Source organism: Balaenoptera borealis, assembly GCF_965194805.1.
Source record: "Balaenoptera borealis genome assembly, chromosome: 3".
NCBI lineage: Eukaryota > Metazoa > Chordata > Mammalia > Artiodactyla > Balaenopteridae > Balaenoptera > Balaenoptera borealis.
In genome coordinates this window covers 9,662,064-9,683,079 of record NC_138866.1, presented here as the reverse complement: position 1 = coordinate 9,683,079, position 21,016 = coordinate 9,662,064, and the positions used below count along the sequence as shown (strand labels likewise).

At 47.3% G+C, this 21,016-nt stretch overlaps 1 protein-coding gene across 1 annotated transcript; it reads left to right on the top strand.

Annotated features, from left to right (window-relative positions):
- Nucleotides 1-1,120: 1,120 nt before the first annotated feature.
- Nucleotides 1,121-20,793, top strand: SERPINA4 (serpin family A member 4). Its single transcript, XM_082388231.1, is given in 8 exon segments — nucleotides 1,121-13,320; nucleotides 14,403-14,501; nucleotides 17,060-17,142; nucleotides 17,146-17,219; nucleotides 18,109-18,115; nucleotides 18,119-18,214; nucleotides 18,218-18,268; nucleotides 19,044-20,793. Coding segments are annotated over 8 exon segments (1,254 nt in total). The 5' UTR covers nucleotides 1,121-12,674; the 3' UTR covers nucleotides 19,242-20,793.
- Nucleotides 20,794-21,016: the final 223 nt, after the last annotated feature.

Sequence of the window (21,016 nt, the reverse complement as noted above, 5' to 3'; positions counted from 1 at the left end):
CTGACGGTTTCCTGTAGGAGGAAAACCCAATGATGGTAGCACCTAGGGGTTCTGCTCCAACAAAATCGTAAGTTCTCCCTCCTCTCTCCTTCTCTGCCTGTGGGAGTGTGTGCACGAGCTCACACATGTTGTATAGAACTCTCATTACAGAATAGAATGTAAATCATCCGTGTCTATAAAAAGAAATCTATATAGAACTCTCATTATGGAATAGAATATAGAACATGTCATATAGAACTCTCCTTAATGAATAGAAAGTAAATCATCTGTGTCTATAGAGAGAACTCTATATCGAACTCTCATTATAGAACAGAATATAGAACATGTCGTATAGAACTCTCATTATAGAATAGAATGTAAATCATCCGTTTCTATAGAGAGAACTCTATATAGAACTCTCATTATAGAACAGAATATAGAATATGTTGTATAGAACTCTCATTATAGAATAGAATATAGAACATGTCATATAGAACTCTCATTATAGAGTAGAATGTAAATCATCCGTGTCTATAGAGAGAACTCTATATGGAACTCTCATTAGAGAACAGAATATAGAACATGTCGTATAGAACTCTCATTATAGAACAGAGCATAGAATATGTCGTATAGAACTCTCATTATAGAATAGAATGAAAATCATCCTTGTCTATAGAGAGAACTCCATATAGAACTCTCATTATAGAATAGAATATAGAACATGTCGTTTAGAACTCTCATTATAGAATAGAATGTAAATCATCTGTGTCTATAGAGCGAACTCCATATAGAACTCTCATTATAGAATATAGAACATGTCGTATAGAACTCTCATTATAGAATAGAATGTAAATCATCCGTGTCTAGAGAGAAAAATCCATATAAAACTCTCATTACAGAACAGAATATACAACTTGTCATATAGAACTCTCATTATAGAACAGAAGATAGAACATGTCGTATAGAACTCTCATTTTAGAATAGAATGTAAATCATCCGTGTCTGTAGAGAGAACTCTATGTAGAACTCTCATTATAGAACAGAATATAGAACATGTCGTATAGGTCTCTCATTATAGAATAGAATATAGAACATGTATAGAACTCTCATTATAGAATAGAATATAGAACATGTTGTATAGAACTCTCCTTATAGAATAGAATGTAAATCATCTGTGTCTATAGAGAGAACTCTGTATAGATTTTCATTATAGAACAGAATATAGAACATGTCGTATAGAACTCTCATTATAGAATAGAATGTAAATCATCCGTGTCTATAGGAAGAACTCTATATAGAACTCTCATTATAGAATAGAATATAGAACATGTCGTATAGAACTCTCATAATAGAATAGAATGTAAATCATCCGTGTCTATAGAGATAGCTCTATATAGAACTCTCATTATAGAACAGGATATAGAACATGTCGTATAGAACTCTCATTATAGAATAGAATGTAAATCATCCGTGTCTATAGAGGGAACTCTATATAGAACTCTCATTATAGAACAGGATATAGAACATGTTGTATAGAACGCTCATTATAGAATAGAATGTAAATCATCCAGGTCTATAGAGAGAAACGGAGATTCTAGAGACAGAGGGTATGCAGATCTCTGCGTAACCAAGTACAGACAACGTGTGTGACACCTACAGAGGAAGGGGTGAGAATGAAAGCCTGAACTGTCTAGGTCTAAATATGGATCAAAATTAAGTTCCCCCCAGAGCCACAGTGCCAGGCTTCTCTTTGTCCAGTCTGCCACTTTGGGAGCAGCTGCGAGGTTTTCTAGAGTCCTGTGGGGCATCCTTTTGTCCTAGGGGCGTTCACTCAGCTGCTTGATGGCCCAGTGGGGCCGCCCCCCTTCCCACTGCTCCAGCAACTCCCAGACCCTGTTGGCATCGCGTTGCCTTGGAGACGGGATTGAACACACAGATGCCCAGGTCCACCCGGCCTGCTGAGTTGGCACCTTCAGTGCAGGGTCTGGAATCCGCGGGTGATCCTGTAGCGTCAGAATGAGTCTGTCTGGGTGACTCTGGCACGGTGGGGCCGGGCTGGCATGGACTGGAAGGAGCCCTGACAGCTTACTTGAGGGCAGGCCTGCCGAGAATAAAAGAATTGGGTTCTAAGGTAAAGCAGGCGAGTTAAGAATCACCAGACTCAAGCCCAGTGAGTTGTACTGGCTTGCTCCATCCTCTCAATTTTCAATTTCAGGGAATATCGACCCAGAGAGGGCTGCCATTGCCCGCCACTTTCCCCACCTCAATGCTGAGCCCGGGCTCTTGTCACCTGTTTCCTGAGGCCAAGACCTCCGGCCACCCCATCTGTTTCCCAGGCACCTGGCCGCCTGCTACTGGGCTGCCTTCTCAGGCTGCACTTACAGCCGGGGCCTCCGGGTCTCCACACACCAGGCTGTGAGGTCCCACGTGCTCCCTGGGGGGCCCTGAAGTTGCACGAGCTGCCTTGGATGAAGAGTAACAGGCAGACACCCGCACTGGGCCCCAGCTGGCAAAGCACAGCCTCAGAGCCCCCGATCTCCTCTGACCCACTGAAAACCAGGGACTATTATCCCTGGGTACTGGAGGGGAAACAAGGCTCAGAGAAGCAAAAGGTTTCCCCAAGGCCATTGCAAAAATGTGACAGAAAGGGGCATCCTGGTATGTGTCACTGGTGTGGGAAGTGGGGGAGCTTCTCCATGGAGGGCAATTGGTCAAGGGTATCTGGAGTGGGGTGAATTGTATGTCCTTGTCCTAAGCCCTGGCCCCTGTGAAGCCGACTTTATTTGGGAAAAGAGTCTTTGTAGATATAATTAAGGATCTCAAGATGAAATCATCCTGGATTATCTAGGTGGCCCCAAATCCTGTGACAGGTGTCCTTATAAGAGGAAGGCAGGGTGACATGTGAGACACAAAGAGACATATGGGAGAAGCCACATGAAGACAGAGGCAGAGATTCCAGTGATGCAGTCACAGTCAAAGAACGCATGGCGCCTCCAGAGGCTGGAAGAGTCAAGGAAGGATCCTTCCCTAGAGCCTTTAGAGGGAACTTGGCCCTGTCCACACCTTTTCGGCTTTTTTTTTTAAGGTTTTTATAACACTTTTTTATTTATTTATTTGTTCATTTACTTATTTGTCTGAGTTTGACTATTTTATTTTATTTTAATTTTTACTGGAATATAGTTGACTTAAGATGTTGTGTTAGTGTCAGGTGTACAGCAAAGTGAATCAGTTCTACATATACCATATATCCACTCTTTTTTAGATTCGAATGTGGAGTTATGTTTAACATTAGTTGCTGGTACCTGCAGGGACCACATGAAGGTTACCACCATGCTTCTCCCCAGCTGGCTGAAAGCCAATGCCTAAAGAAGGGAAAAACTAAATAGATTACCTTCCTTACCGCGGGGCTGCCTTTTCTGTCTGAGTATCTGACTTCCTGCTTGAACTCACTTCTCCTTTCTTGCCCTTATATGTAGTGCTGTTTTTTGACAAAGGAAAGCTGGCTGTAAAATATCTGGATGTCTGTGTTCTTATTCCACATTTTTATTTATTTATTATTATTATTTTTTTTATTGACGTATAATTGCCTTAGAGTGTTGTGTTAGTTTCTGCTAATTGTACTTTTTGACAGTTTCAATGTGTATTTCACAAAATATTGGCTACATTCCCTGTTTTGTACAATATATCCTTGTAGCTTATTTTATACATGATAGTTTGTACTTCTTAATCCCCTACGCTTATTTTTCCCTTCCCTACTGGTAACCACTAGTTTGTTGTCTATATCTGTGAGTCTGCTGTTTTTTTGTTGGCCCTATCCACAACTTGAATCTGGATTTTCTTGCCTTCAAAGCTGTGAGAGAATAATATTTCTGTTGGTTAAGCCACTTAGCTTATGGTGCTTTGTTAAGCAGCCCTTGGAGACCAATGTAGGATCACAGCCCAGATCCTGCTTCAAGGACTCGGTCCTAAGGAAGAGATGGGGAACAGACGTGCATTTAGGTCTAAGGATGTACACCCCCCCATAATCTCCTAAGGCTCAAAAGGAATTCAGAAGTAACTGAAATGTCCAGCGGCAGGGGATTGCCGAAATAAATGATGGCAGATCCTGAAGAGGCGATATTTTGGATGTTTGGAAGAATGTTGTAATGTGGGGGATGACAGTCTAATGCTGGGTGGGAAGTGCAGGACACGAAGCTCTGTGTTTTAGATTGAAGTATATGAATTGCTGGTGCTTGGCCATTTTTGACCTAAACATCCACAGTGATAGGAAGGAGCATCTAGAAGGAACATCTCTGACTTGGCATTGGGGGCTGAGTGGGAGGATCAGGGAAGGGAGGGGCTCCTGATCAGCAGGAGCAGGAGACAGCATCCCAGGTGGGACAACAGCATGAGCTAAGGAAGCGAGCAAACCAACAGTGCATCTGCGGCTGTGCATCTGCGGCTGTGCATCTCAGGCTGATCCTTATCTGGACACACTGGGCTGGACCTGGAGCAATCTGAAGGCTCCCCTTTTATCATCCTCCCCCAGCCTGGACCTGAGACAGGCCTGAGCCCACAGCTCCTCCTTCTCTCCCAGTGGGCCCAAGGGAGGCAGCTCCCTGAGCTCCTTGCTCTGGCCATCCTGACAGCCCTTCTCCTCCACCTCCTAGGAAGAGGAAGGGGAGGGTGTGTAGCCAGAGAGAGCTGGAGACGTTCCCAAGGGAGAAGTTAGGGGCTGCTTTATGAAGAACCAGCTTCCTTGCCCACATGAGCAGTGAAAACCATGTAAGAGAACGTGACCCTTGTGACTTTGGTCTCTAGGAATCTTAGCGGCAAATAGCCTTGTGAAAACTTCTAGCTCATAAATAGGCACTTTCTTTGACTTTCCAGCTGTGGCATTCTGTTTCTGTTAATTTACTGTGTCTTTGATAATATCTCAAAATCCGGTAGGGTAAGCCCTCCAGGTTTGTTCTTTTTAAGCACTGCTTTGATCAGCATTCCAACTTCATTTATATTTTTCCTGACAGTGTGTCTGATTTTTCAATTTTTAACTTTTAAGTTTAAATCTGGGGAGGTCCCCTAAGCCAGCCTCAAACCCTATAACGAATCAAGTGTGACATAAACATTATTTTTTCCTCCCAAGAATGCAGAGCTGGAAAAGGCCTTGAAAATCTGCTAGCACCAAGGTTATTGCAAACTGGCAGCAAACAGGTTGAACCGGTAGAAGCCGTACTGTTTGAAATCGATGGATTTAAAAAAACTCATTTAAATTAGGGGCCCATGTTTTAAAATTGGGATAGTTCACATTAAAAAAGAAATCCAGATTTCCAACTCCCTTGGGACAATCAGAAGGTCTCTTGGAGCCATCATTAGATCAGGCAGCAGGTCCATCTAGACCTTCAACGAATTTACTGAGCATCTACTACATGGCAGACATGGCCCTGGCCACTGATGCGTTCCTGCGGTGCTCCTGTGACTTGCCTCATTATCCTGTTAACAGCCTGGTCCCCGAGAAGGTCCAGTGTGCAGCCCTTACTGGTCCAGCCACTTCCATTTACAAATGGGGAAACTGAGGCCAGAGAGGGAAAGGGACCTGCTGAAGGCCACTCAGAGACCATTGACCATCAAGGAACTGGAATCGGGGCCCCCTGACTCCCGTTCCCAGCTACCCGCCTGCCCTCGCTGCCTTCAGCTGGGGGAGCCTGTTACTTTCACACCTCTCTGCTCAAGTTCATGTTATCAGCACATTCTCAGCAGCACCGGGGGCTCGCAGGCATCTGACTAATCAGAACCCAGGAAGCCTGCCAACTGAGTGACTCTGCAGCCTCTTTCTAGGGTTGTTTTTTTTTTTTTTTAACTTACTGTGATCCAGCCATCACCAGGCACATGCAACCCAGCCATCCCTGAACTGAAAGCGTCATTGCAACTGACGCAGAGTTAATTGTCAGCTAACTGTCTCTGATGCATTTGACTTCTGCCCGTACACCTGTGGGACGTTGGTAGGTTGGTCCCCCTCGCCGGTTTCTCCTCTGCCTGCTCCGGTTCCCTCTGGCGGGGTTTCTATGGTGATTGAGGAATGAGGAAGAGGGACTCCACTTTCTTTTTGAGAAAGTGTCTGTGGCAAAGGGAGCGGTGGATTCAGAGCCCCCCTGGGGTCGCTCAGATGCCCCGCCGACACCTGCCTCATTGGTGACATCCTGTTTGATTTGGGCATTGCACTTTCCCCTCGGCCTGGACTCCGGCCACACTTGTCTGCATGCTTGTCCTTGTCCCTTCTCTTCATGCAGGTCTTGGCTCAAATGCCACCTCCTCAGGGTGGACTGCCCAGCCCCAGTTGTTACCGAGTCCAAGCTTGCTCTGCTCACCGCACAACAGGCCGATGAATCGGAGACGAGATGTTGAGGCAAAGAATACGACTTTATTCGGAAAGCCTGCAGACCAAGAAAATGGCAGACTAATGTCTCTAAATAACCATCTTATCGGGGTTTGGATGCCAGTTTCTTTTATAGCACAGAGATGGGGAGGAGATGAGAAAGTAAGGTAAAAAGCCCGTAAGTTTTGCAAATATCCCCTGGAATGGCCAGCCTGGGGGAGGGGATGTGTTAATTTCTTCTTTCTTGCAGCCATCCACAGGTGGACAGGGTCCAGGTGTTTCCCTGAACAAAGGCACTTTGGTTTAACATTCAGGCAGAGGGGCAGGGTTCCCCAAGGCAGGCCATTATGTATAGACAGTATCCTTTTAGTGAACAAAATCAATGGGAAGCAAAGGTTAAAGTAAAAGAAACAGATCCAACGTGTAGTCAGATTTGGCTCTTCCCTGTTGCACAATCAGTCTGTATCTCCTCTTCTCCCCATGTTCCTTTTGGCACTGATCTGAAATTCTATTATGTGTTTGTTTCCTGTCCATCACTTGGACTAGGATGTAAGTTCCATGAGGGTGGGGACTTTGTCCTCCCCAAGGCTCAACTCCCAGAGCCTTGCACAGTGCCAGGCACATAGTAGGTTCTCAGTAAATGACTGATGACTCAGTGAATGGACTCGTGCCTCCTCTCAAGCCCCCGCCTTCCTCACCCTTGAGAATATCACCTGTCCCGTGTGGTGTCCTGCTACTTAGTGTCTGTCAGATGACCTGTGCTTCAGAGTTCTTCGAAAAGAAAAAGGAAAAAGAACTGCTCTAGGAAAACCCTAAGTCTGGGACTGTTTGGAAGATTCATTATTATGTAACAAACCACCCCAAACCTCAGTGGTTGAAAACAACAATCACTTTCTCACTTTTATCGGGGTTAGATGGGTGGGAAATTCAGGCAGGGTTTGGCCAAGTGGTTCTTCTGCTCTACAGGGTGCTGGCTGGGGTCATTTGCTTGGCTGTGTTCAGACTGTGGCTGGGCTGGGTAAAGAGGTCCCTGGGGGTTTCATCCACATGTCTGCTGCCTCAGTGCTCCTTCACATGACACCTACCCCCCTTTCTCTCTCTCTCCCCCACCCCCCCCCCACCCATTTGGTTAGCTTGGGCTTCCTTACAGCATGGCAGCTCCAGGTCCACCTCCTTACATGGCAGCTGGCTTCTAAGAAGGAACGTACCACCATGTGAAAGCAGAAGTTGCCGATCTCAAGGCTCAGTCTCAGGAGTTTATACAGCATCACTTCTGCCCCAAAGGATTAAGACAAGTCACAGGGGAAGCCCTGACTCAAAGGGAAGGAGGGGAAATAGACTCCATCTCCTGACGGAAGGAGCAGCACAGACTTTCAGCCATATTTAATCCATCACAGGGACTGATCCCTTCCCAGGCCCTGTTTAAAGGACCTGGATAAAGGCATACTCCAGGGCACATGAGCTAGGGCCTCACCCAGTGCCACTAACTTGAGGATTGCAATTATTTACACCATGTCTAAGCCAAATGATGGGCTAATACAAAGGAAGGGTATACTGCTCAGTAAACCCTGTGTAAACTCTTACTAAGGACAAAATTGAGGGAGAATATCAGGTCGACTTAAGAGATCAGCATCTTGTTATTCATTAAAATATGTTAACAATTGTACCAGTTATACTCCTTTTGCTTGCAAAGAGTCTTAGGACACTTTGGATTGCTTAGACAAATCAAAAATGAGAATTTAGTGGAAAGATGGTATGGCTGTTGGAGAACTTCATGGAATCCAGCGGAATGTAGAGCAAGTGGACTACGGGAAGGACAAGTCCAGGGCTCAGCCGCGTGGGTTTAGGCCTTTCTAGGCTCGGCCAAAGCTGCAGCTCACAGTTATGCCACCAGCTCCAGATCGGGGGACAGAAGCAGAGGTCTGGCCATGGCCCTGGGGGCTGTCTACTGTTCTGGGGGCAAATCCTAGAGAGAGGAGTTTGCTGAGAACCAGAGGCAGGATGAAGCCTGTCTTAGTCGGCTCAGCTGCCATAACAAAGTGCCCAGACTAGATAGGTGGCTTAAACAACAGACATTTTTTTGTCTTGTGGTTCTGGAGGCTAAGAGTCTCAGATCAAGGTGTCAACAGGGTTGGTTCCTTCTGAGGGCCATGAAGGATGATTGTGCTCAAGGCCTCCCTCCTGGGCTTATAGCCTGTGTCTTCACATGGTTTTCTGCCTCTGTACGTGTGTGTCCTAACCTCATCTTCTTTTATTTATTTATTTATTTATTTATTTATTTATTTGGAGTATAGTTGCTTTACAGTGTTGTGTTAGTTTCTGACGTACAGTAAAGTGAATCAGTTATACGTATACATATATCCCCTTTTTTTAGATTTCCTTCCCATTTAGGTCACCACAGATCACTGAGTAGAGTTCCCTGTGCTATAGAGTAGGTTCTCTAATCTCCTCTTCTTATAAGGACACCAGTCATATTGGATTAGGGCCCCACTCTCATGACCTCATATTAACTTAATTACCTCTTTAAGACCTCTATCTCCAAATATGGTCACATTCTGGGGCACTGGGGATAGAACCTCAACATATGATTGGGGGGCACATAATTCAGCCCATAATAAACCGCCACCTAAAATTTGTTTTGAATGTCAAGACTGATGACACCACACGAGCACCCAGAGGACATGGGGAGGTTTATTGTTCACATAATGAGACTATCTGGGGAGGACAAGGCAGGCTCCCAAGCTGGTCCAAAAATGGCCCGAGAAAGCAGGGATGGGAGGCTGGCTTGGGGTTTTTACAGTGGCTGGTGGGAGGGGCTGGGGTGAGGATTCCCGTGCAATGCGCGGATTGAACTACCAGTGGGCTTTCTCACCAGCTCGCCCAGACATGGGGCAGAAGGGGGAGAAGGAGGGATGCGGCTTAGAAGCGGTCAGCCACCAGGTATCAGAAAGTGGAGTGAGTCTCCATCACGAGAGCCTGCTGCAAATCCCTATATCTGCACAATCTTTCATAAAGCCCCATCCTCCTTTACCTCACTATCCTTAACAGCCCTAAATGCTGAGACCCAGGTGGCTCTGAGCTGAGGGGTGCAGAGGGGTTCAAAGTCTAGATTGTGTGTTCTGCCTACGTTTGGTTAGACCTGCACAGAACCAGCAGTGCTCACAGAAGGGCCTGGTGGGGGCTGGAGCCATGGGAGGGAGGGAGACAGAGTTTGAAAGACTCAGCTGGCCCTTGAAGAGAAGAGATCCTCATCCCCTCCCTTCCCTCTTAGTTCAGAATGACTTTCACCTTCTGGAATCATCTGCTCAGGATCAGGTAGGAAATCCTCATGGCTAAGATGATACCTGCTCTTCACAGTCAGAGAGAGGAGTCTAATGCCCTTGAATCAGACCAAACCAGGATCAACCTAAATGCCCCCTCCTCCATGAAGCCTGCCCTGTCTCTCCCTTCCAATCCCTTGCTCTAAGGCGTATGGCCGTGCCTAGGGGTGCCTCATGCTGTTGCTGTTCTTGGTCACACCTTGTCTCTTGCCCCCTAAGGTCAAGGTGGTGTCTTGTGCACCTGTGTGTCCCAGATGCTGCCTCTCCCATCCTCTCCTACACCCTGTCTTTCATGCCCTGACCCCCAGGCACACTGGGGTCTTTGCACCCATCATTATTCCATGATCATTCTTCTGCAGAACATTTTTTCATGTTGTTCTCCTATCGGGAACACTGTTCCCTGCTCCAACCCCTCTCCTTTAACTTGGGAACTCCTCATCCGTCTCAGCTCTGATGTCCTTTCCCCAGGACACCCTTCCTAACCCCCGTCCCCACCTGCAGCCAGAGTAATTCCCTGTACAGTCAATCCTAACTCCTGAACTTACCCTTCACAACTATATCCTACAGTGTGTGTATCCAACCAATGAGAATGTAACAATGCCGTTCACCATAGCAGGAGCTCAGCAAGGAGCTGGATGATTGATTGAATGAATGAAGGAAGGAAAGAAGGAATTCAGAGATCAGCTGCCGTCTTCTCCTCCCTGAGCCATAGGGCCTGAGAATCAGCCTGACATCACCCCTACCTGCAGCCTTCCCAGAATGATCCGAGGGTGCTGAGGCTCCCTGATGACTGGCGGGAGAGCAGCTTCAGCTCCATGATTAGAGAGCAAATGAGCAATTGGATTCCTGGACCAAGGAGGCATCTGTCCCCACCTTTGCTCCTGGGGTGCACCGTCCTTGCAGTCTATGCTGTGACATCTTAGGGGGTTCCTTCCCAGAGCCACGCAGCTATAACGCTGGCAGGCTGCTCAGAAATCACGTAGTCCAGGACTGCACACTGGAAGCCCTGGGCAGGATCTAGCCCCTAGATGGGTCTTGTCTGGCCACAGAGAGCTGATCCCAGTTCTGCGTGCCCACTGTTTCCCACCATGTCACCCCGGAAGCTGCCTTCCCGAGTTCGTGAAGGCGCTGGAGTTCGCTGCCCCTGGTCTGGCCCAACTCTTTATTTGCAGGGGCAGGGATATGGCTGAAATGGTGGTGCAGGGCAACAGAAACCCAGAGAGGGGGATGGTTGTTCTTAAGTTCACATGACAATTGAGGATCAGAGTGGAGACCAGGCCCACTAAGGGGTTCCCTTGAGCCACAGGAAAAGCAAGTATCAGGTGAACCTCAACACATAACACAAACAGGAAGGGGTGAACTCTCTTGGGTCCCCCGAGAGGGAAAGGGGGTTCTCCTGGGAGGAGTGAGCCAACTTGCAGTGAGGTTTCTCTCTATATTGAGAATCCACACTGTACCCATGGGTCGGTTCATTAATAATTACCTGATCAGGGAAGCGGTAGGTGGTGCAGAGAGGTTTCTCCAATCTTCCTGGGCTTGATAAATCCAAGCCACATCTAGAGCTCAGACAGGCACCCAGGGGCCACTCCAGGATTGACTGTGCCATGAGTAACCCTACGAGGGTCACGGTAGAGAGTAAAAGGAGGATGACCAACCGTCCCGGTTTGCCTAGGACTTGGAGTTCTGGGACAAGACTTTCAGTGTTAAAAGTAGGAAAGTCCTGGGCAAACTGGAACAATTGGTCACCCTGATTAGAGGTGACAAAGGCTAGAAAGATCCCTACATATGATTGCACCAACCTCCTTGCTGCACTGGGCAGGGAACTGGTGCTCAGACCCAGAACAGCCTCCCACAAGGCCACGTACAGCTGGGGACCCAGGTTTTCTGGCTCCAGCTGCTTTTGGAGAGCTCCTGTCAGAGCTTCTGGGTAATCTCACTGCAAAGCCGGAGAGAAGTGTGTGAGGGGGGTGAGGGGCGGTTGTTATAGGTTGGTAGGAAGCCATGTTAGGGGGAGGGGTGTTCTTTGTTATGGTCACTCTCCAGTGAGCACAGCAAAGTTGGTAGATGTAACAGTGACTGTATGGTCCCCACAGCCAAAGATATTTCCTATCTGGCTCTTTATAGGAAAAGTTTTCTGACCTCTGGTCTGGGTGAAAAATGATGGAGAGTTGAATGAGGGTCAAGAGGGACTGAGAGATTGAATGGGGTGGGATGGATGGAAGGCCAGATGGATGTTAGGGATGACAGCTGGGTTTGGGGGCTGAGAACTAGGTAATGGTAGGGCCATTTGATGTGGCAGAGAAATTTGGTGGAGAAAATCGAGCATCCTGTTTGGGGCAGGTTAAGTTCATTAGGAAAAGGGACCAATTCTATCCCTGAGACTTTGGACAAATCATGTGTTGAGCATCAGTGATCTCATCTGTACAGAGTGGTGAGAAGAATACCAGCTCTATTGACCTCTACCTGGATAAGAGGGTCAAACAAAATGGCATAAAAGAGATTTTGCAAAGTGTAAAGCACACCACGGATGTTTGTGGGGTAGTCGCTAATATAGCCTTTGGCGATGAGCACCTTTGACGCGATGGGTCACTGGGCTAAGGAAATAAACTCAGATGGTGCGAGGCACCCCAGGCTGAGAGTCCAGAGACCTGTGTTCTAGCTCAGGTATTTACTAGTTCGGTGACTTGGTTAAGTCACTTTTGGAGTCTCTGTTTCCCCTTCTCTGTAATGAGAATGGAGTCCAGTGCCGTGCAGAGCTCACAGAGATGGGAAAGGAAATGAGATGGTGGACGAGGAGCTGCTTTGTAAATCTGAAGCCCCGCTGCAGAGTGTCGTGGCACCACACACGTGGAGGTACTGGGTGTTTGCTACTCCCCTGCAAGCTCATCTGCGGGAGTTGAGAGTATCACTTAGATCCCTGGGCCCCTGCCCTCTGCCTGGCATCTCAGTGGGGTTGGGCATTCTGCTGGGCCCAGAGTTTCCTGGGCACATTCTTTCCTCCTGTAGACCTGAGAGCACAGAAGATGCATCTTGCCGACTGCCTGCTCCTCCTTCTGGCTGGACTACTGTTCCTTTCTCAAGGTCAGCGGCATCCTGAGCATCACGGCCAGGGTCACATCCACTGTCCCCATCAGGAGGCTCCGGGCACAGGTGAGGGCTCCCCCAGCCTCAAGGTCACTGCAGACAATACTGCCTTTGCTCTCCGCTTCTACCACCTGATGGTTTCCCAACCCTATGGGAGCAACGTCTTCTCCCCGCTGAACATCTCCACCGCCTACGCCATGCTGTCCCTGGGGGTCCGCTCGCACAGCCGGACCCAGATCCTCGAGGGTCTCGGCTTCAACCTCACAGAAGTGTCAGTATCTGACATCCACAGGGGTTTCCAGAACCTTCTGCACACTCTCCACCTCCCAGCCGACAGGCTGGAGATATGCGTGGGCAGCGCCCTGTTGTTGAGCCTGGAGCTGCCTCTCCTTCTGAGATTCCTTAACGACTCCGTGACCTTCTATGAGTCCAAACTCTTCCACACAGACTTCGACGACTCTGAGGGCACAACCCAGCTTATCAACAATAATGTCAGGGAGGAATCTCGAGGGAAGATTGTGGATTTGGTCAGCGAGCTCAGCGCGGATACCATGATGGTGCTGGTGAATTACATTTACTTCAAAGGTAAGAGTCAATTCGTTGGTGGATCCTACATCTTCCCTTTCCCCCTAATTCGTTGAAGGATTAGATATCAAAAAGAAACTCCCCAAAACAGAAAGTGGATGGATTGGGTCTGATAGGGTTGAGCAGCCTTCTGAAAATTTAATGTTAGAGCATCAGATATTTAAGTTTATGTAGTATTGATTTCCACCCCTTCATATCTTTAGACATATTTTCTTATTTTTTAAAAAAATAACAGCAATGTATGAAATGCATTTTACCCATGGTGACAAGTTGAACTGCTGGATTCATATCCAGCTCTGCCACTTACCAGCAGTACAAACAGGGCAGGTTGTTTGCTTGAAGGACTCTTATAAGGATATGAGTCCCTGCTTCAAAGTTTTGTTTCTGAGAATCAAATGATGTCACATATTTGAATACTCCTTAGAAGAGGGCCAGAAGGGATCAGCAAACTACAGCTCCTGGCCAAATCTGAAGGCCACCTGCTTTTATAAATAAAGTTTTATTGGCACACAGCCACGCCCATTCATTTATATATTATCTCTGGCTGCTTTCACAGGACAGAGATTAGCAGTAGCTACTGAGACAGAATGACCTGCAAAGCGTAAAGTATTTACTTTCTTGCCCTTTGCAGAAGAAGTTTGCCAACCCCTGACCATTATATATGCTTAATAAATAGAGTATTTGTAATTATTTTAATGATAACAATTTTGAAGACCTTTACAAATACATATAAGTATAAAAGAAAAAATAGAAATTGCCCAGAATCCTACCTTCCTGAGGGAACCAACATTAACATTTTAGCCTAATTCCTTCCAGTCTTCCATTCACACACATATGTTAATAGAGTTGAAATCACAGGTGGGGACAGTTTTGTACAGTGTGTATCACTTGGGGTGCCATCCAGGAAGCATAGTCACCGTGAGTGGGAAGGGAAAGGGGGTTGTGAGAGGAATTAGTCCTGGCGTGTTTGTGGGAAGGACTGGGGAAGTGAAGGTCTGGAGGAAGAGGGAGTTGGAGGGACAGAGAAAACGTCACTGGAGCTGGTGGACAAGTTGGAACTTATCAGGAAATCTATATGCCAGGCACATCCAGCCGCCAGAGTGGTTCCATCTTGGGGGGGCTTGGGGAGAGGCCCAGGCTGAGCACCTGGCAGTGGTCTGGAGACACTGTTGGTCAGCCCGGTAGAGCTGGACAGTGAACTTGGCGGAGAGCATAGGCGAGCTGGAGCACACAGCCCCTCTGGTCTGTTCATCATTTCGTCTGCCTTCAGTGGGCAATGGCTGCTTCACATCTGCCTCTCAAACCCCTGCTGTAACCACCTTGAATCTACAGGAAACAGATTCTGGGGAACAGTCTCAGACTGATAATCCAGCCAAACTGGTCACTGCTAGCATTTTACGTGTGGAATTTTCATGCACCACTGAAAACTTAAAAAAAATTAAAAAAAAAATCTGCAATAACTATAAATTCATAGGGAGTTGCAAAGTTGTACAGAGTGGTCCCATGTACCTTTCACTCAGGTTCCTCTAGATAACATCTTATGTAACTGTAGTACAATAGCAAACCAGGAAGCTGACGTTGGTGATAATCTATAGACTTTATTCGGATGTTATCAATTTTCACATGCACTCGTGTGTGTGTGTGTGTGTGTGTGTGTGGGTAGTTTTACGCTATTGAAAACTTTATTTAGATCTCATTTTAGTGGCTGCACAATATTCTATTGACTCCATTCCATTTAAAATATAATATAATTTACATGTGTAGTATACACCATCACCACACCCAAAGCTCTGGCCAGAAATAATGAAGATTTTGGTGCTCTCTTCCTGAAAGAGACCTTGCTGCAGTTGTGTTAGTGCTCGTGGCACAAAGAAGGAGGTGCTCCAGAAATAGACAGGAAATAGACATCTTGCCCTCTGACACATCTGCCCATCACTCTGAGGACATAAATGTAGCCCCAAGACCTCAGTCTAGGTCACACGGTGACAGCAGTAGAACAACTGTGGCCTATCTTAAAAAGTGAAAAGTACCTAGAAGAAAACAAACCAAAGATGTGCAGAACCTCTGTAGATAAAATTATATTGAGAGATATTAAAGTCGACAAATAAAAAATAGATATACCGTATTTATGAATAGGAAGACTTAACATGGTAAAGATGTCAGTTCCCGCCCAAATTGATCTAAATATTTTAAAGTAATCCCAACAGGTTTTTAAAAGATTCTTTTTGGTACCAGTTAACAAGCTGATTCTAAAGTGTATATGAGAGAGCAAAGGGCCAAGAATAGTTAAAAAGAGAGAATCTGTCTGCTGGGGAGCAATGCTGGTTATAAATCTGTACTAATTTAGACTGTGTGGTACGCATAGACCAATGGGACAGAACAGAGAGGCCGGAATGGAACCCAGAAATGGCTCCATGGATATATGGACATTTGATATTTGACAAAGCCTGCATGATAGAGCATTGAGAAAAAGGATAGATTTTTAAAAAGCAGTGCTGGGACAGTATCCTCATGGAAAAATATGATTTTGTACCCCTCCATTCTACAGATCATAAGCATTCACTGCAGGTGAAGTAAAGTCCTAAATGCAAAAGGTAAGAGTAAACCTTGTAGATGAAATAGGGGAGTATCTTCATGACCTGGAGGTAGGAAAATTTTTCCTAAGCAGGACACAGAGATCTAACCATAAAGGAAAAAACTGATATGCTCACTGCATAAAGTGAAGAATTTCAATCATCAAAACACACAATTATGGGGTTTCCCTGGTGGCGCAGTGGTTGAGAATCTGCCTGCCAATGCAGGGGACACGGGTTCGAGCCCTGGTCTGGGAAGATCCCACATGCCGCAGAGCACCTAGGCCCGTGAGCCACAACTGCTGAGCCTGCGTGTCTGGAGCCCGTGCTCTGCAACAAGAGAGGCCGCGATAGTGAGAGGCCCGCGCACCGCGATGAAGAGTGGCCCCCGCTTGCCGCAACTAGAGAAAGCCCTCACACAGAAACGAAGACCCAACACAGTCCCAAAAAATAAATAATAAATAAATTTAAAAAAACAAAACAAAAACACACAATTATGAAAGTGAAAAGACAAGTCAGAGAGGAAGAGAACACATTGGCAACACACAGAACTGATAGACAACTAGTGTTCAGAGAACTCCTGCAAATCACTAAGAAACAGCCCTATAGAAATATGGGTAAAAAAGTGAACTGGCACTGAACTAAAAAATAATAATAATAAAATTTAAAAAAACAAACAAAAACCTCCAAACCAAAAAAAAATCCCCCAAAACTTCTAGTTGATCCATAAACATACTAAAGACTACTCAACCTTATTTTAAACCAAGAAAGTGCATGTCAAAACCACAGTGAGCTACCACTATATGAACATCAGTTTGGCAAAATTATTTAAGTCCAATGATTTCAAGTAATCGGTGAAGACAGGAAACAACCTTGCTGATATCCTCTGGGGTCTCTTACTTTAGAACCTATCTGAACCCCCAGATCCATTCCCCAGGCAGGTCAGGTGCTGAACTGATGAGATGGTGGAGGGTAAGTCTTGAGTGATGGTGAGGGATGCATTCCCTGGCTGGAGGATTGGCTTGTTGGTCCACGGATGCCCTGTAGCTTCTTCCCTTCTTTCCTCCAGCTCTGTGGGAGAAACCATCCATCCCCTTGATGACCGCTCCCCATGACTTCTACGTTGATGAGGATACAATAGTCAAGGTGCCTGTGATGCTGATGGTATCTTCACGACAGATACTTGCCCTGCTCGGTGCTACGGATGGATTACAAAGGAAATGCAACAGCACTTTTCATCCTTCCTAATTGACGGAAAATGGAGCAGGTGGAAGAGGTTTTGACTCCAGAGGTGCTGACAAGGAGGAGCAACTTGCTTCGGAAGAGGTAACCCATCAGGGCACCACGCGGTGCGGAGTCTGCAACGCTGCCCCTCACATGGACCCTCCCAATGAAAGCCGGTGCCCCAAATGGGGGTGGGGAGGATCGCCAAGTTATGGAAGAATTCTTATGTTCTCCAAGACTTTCCTTGGGTTTCCTTAAATAAGGAACACTCCTATCGTACCCAAAATGTGATTTCGCTCTCATCAGTGAAAAGAGAACCAGACTAGGAGTTAGGAGTCCGGGTTCTAGATGTAGCCCTTGTACTGCACAAGTCTGGGGTGAAATGACACTGGCTCTCTTAGGGTCCACCCTGTGCAATGAATGGGTAGACTTCCCGTCAAGATGGCTGACTGAGCTGGCGAAGAGTGGTTCCCCCCACCCCAGGAAATAGCAGGGAAGCTTTCACGTCACCATGGGGCTATGAGCAGGAAAAGTCTCCAACCACATATAAGAAAAAGACCTCAGGCCAAGGCCACATGTGGATGGAAGATTCATACAGCCCATGTGGTGGAGGAATTCCACCCAAAGAAATCAATGGGTCCAAAACAAGTGAAAAGCACAGGGCCTCATCAGAGACAAAGGCAAAACTGCCACACCGGGAGACTTGCATCTCCCTGGGCACCTGGGACGTCTGCAGAAAACAACCTCTGCTGAAGACGAACTCCCAAAGGAAGGAGGTCCTGCAGATGGCAGGCCCTGAGGACAAAGAAGGAGCCTGGCTTTAAGCCACTGGCAGCACTCATCTGAGGGAGCGGCACAGGCAAAGGGTGTTTGTGACCACAGAACTCAGATGGAGTGCGGGCAGTGAGCAAGTGCAGTCAAGGAAAGCACAGCCGGCTGGGACCCTTGGCTAGTTCATGAGTCCAGTGTTTTAACCCAGTGCCTCTTTCAGGTATTTTTAAAGGAAGCTCAAGTTGTATATCCCCAAATTCTCCATTTCTGGCTCCTATAAATTTGATCAGATTTTGCCCAAGCTGGGCATCACGGACTTGTTCTCATAGCGGGCTGACTTGTCTGGCATCACTGAAGAGCTAAACCTGCAGGTGTCCAAGGTAAGTCATCAATGGATATCAACTCCTAGAGACCTCAGAGGGGAACCTCCACCTCTTGGAAGGTGCTGGGTGATGGGTGCTCTCCCTGCCACCGCGTGAAGTCTCAGAGTCCAAATTTTATTCAATCATCCACGGGCATAGGGAGCCAAGAACCGACCCACCATGTGCTGGGCGTGGTGCTTGGTGCTGTGGATCTAGGGTCCATCAGGTCCCTGCCCTCAGAGAGCTCTTCCAGTCAAGTCCAGGAGACAGCGCCCCCCTCATAGATCATGGCAACTGAGAGTCACAAATGCAATGGCAGAAACAGAGGAAGGATACAGATGAGGCTGAGTTGTGTGTGTGTGTGTGTGTATCATAAATTTCTTAGACCAGAGAAAGGGACCTATGACCTCAGCTACATACAACAAAGGTGCACTAGAGGGTAGAGTCTTGGGTTTGAGAGTTCAAATTCCAGTTCTGCCTCTTATGACCTTAAAGTGTTACCCAGCCTCCGGATTTATTTTCCTCATCTATAAAACAGACATAATACATTGACCTCATAGGATAGTTATGAAGATTAAAAAGAGCATAGGCACATAGTATGTGCTCAATTAATGATCACAATGGTTATTTATAAATAAGAGGTCATCCAGCTCAATAACCCCCCCAGAATAGAAATTCTTGCTGTGATATCCCAACAAGCGGCTTTGATCTTCAGTGGTCTCTGGTTCCCCTAGTCTTCCCTAAGCCCCAGCTCATGCTCTCTCAGAGGTAACGCTTGTGATTTCCTTCCCAGAGTTTCCACAAGGCCATCCTGGAGGTGGATGAGGTTGGCACCCAGGCTGCAGCAGCCACCAGCGGCTTTGTCACCTTCTGGTCCCGGGACAATCACCAAGCCCTTTGGTTTAACCGGCTCTTCCTTGTGGTGATCTTTTCCACCAATACCCAGAGCATCCACTTTCTGGGAAAGGTTGTCCACCCCATGAAACCATAGCCCTCCAGGGCTGGCTTGTCTGTTACAAGCAGGAGGACATGGCCTGGAGGGCTGAGTGTGAGCAGCTCTGGATTTGGAGTGGGGGTCGCAGAAGATGCTGAAGATGCGGGGCTGAAGCTGTTGGTGAAGCTGAGGGATGTGGGTGGTACCAGACCGGTGTGGACTGAACACCTAACTCCTCAGGGCTGTGCCACCTCAGACAGATCAGCTAACCTCTTTGAACAGGTTTCCATCCCGGAAAGTGGCAGAAACTCCCCCCCGCCTCAGGGTAGTTGTACGGATTAAACGAAATGATGGCTACGAGGAGCCTGCCTCTGCAACACGGCTCTGAGCTGGATGGGGCGGCCTCAGGAGTCACCGACAGATGGAAGGTCCCACAGGAGGAGATCGCTCAGCAAGACCAGCCCAGAACTAAGCACACCAATTCCAGGCTACAGGGTCAAGGACCTGCAAGTGCTCAGCACCTAGAGCCCTCCAAGGCTCAGAGCAATGCACACCCTCCTTGCCGCCCCCTGGTTTAATTGGTCCATTTCCCCCTGCACCTGCTGGGATGTTGGATTCTGTTTTTTAACAGCCAGGCAAGAAATAAAGTCAAGCCCAGGCTGATGCACTCCCTAGTCTGTCCCTACAAGGGCAGGGGGTGGGTGGATTTAAGAGTCCCAGACAAGCCTGCAAGAAGATGCAGGACTAGGGTTACTATGGCAATGACACCGCTGGGGTGATGTGTGAAAATGAAGCCCTGGTGTGAAAAAGGGAGGAAAAGGGGGGCAGTCACTTCCCAGTTTAGCCTTGAGAGTGATGCCTCCTTATTTTGCTTAAGCTCATCCCTCCCCTGCTCAAAAGGACTCAATGGCTCCCTATTGCCTACAGGATACAGTTCAAACTCCTCTAACTGCAGTCAAGGTCCTCTCTGATCTGGTCCCTGCCTGCCTCTCCTGCCCCAGCCCCTCCTCTTGCTCTCATGTACCCAATGACTGCAGTCACGGAAACTCTTGTTGTCTTTCCAGGTTGCCCATAGCTTCCCACCTTCGGGCCTCTGGTCCCCGCAGATCCCTATCACCTAGAATGCTCCCTTCCCCATCCCTGAGAGTCTACCAGGATTTCCAACAAATGCCTCCTCCCCTCCCTAAGGCAGACTGTCATCCTACCTCAAACGTGATTGGCTGACATTATTCTCTGCCTCGCATCCCGGCCAACCCTCATCCCTCTTAGAAGGAACATCTCAGAGGCAGGACCCTGTTCACCCTCATTCTCTTCACTCACCCCAGTAACTGGCCTCAGCACTGATCGTATGGTCTGGCATGTGGCTGAGGCCCAACCCATAGTTGGTGATTGAATGAATGAATGAATAAATGAATGGAAAAGGCTGTGCCCTGAGCAAGGTCCTTGAGCTATTTGTTCTGCATCACCACCCCCTGACACATCCCCGGAATTGATTGGGTAAATATTTAGTCCAGCTTCTCAGATTTCAAAATGCCCTTTTGGAGCATTAAAAAAAGAGATCTACGGGGCTGTGTGTGACCTATGTTTTACCTGTTGGGAGGCACACTTCTTTGGGACCGGAGTTCAGCATCAGAGGGGCGGGCGGGCGGGTATGCTAGCGATTTCTATCATTCTCCCCTGGCAGGAAAGGAGAAATCTTTTTTGTACCTTGTGATGGGAGGACAGAGGAAGGCAAGTGAGTGTCATGAGTGTCATCGTGAAGCCTGGGGGACCCAGGTGCCAGTGGAGGGACGAATTTCATGGCCCTCATAAGCAGGTGTGGAGAGAAGCAT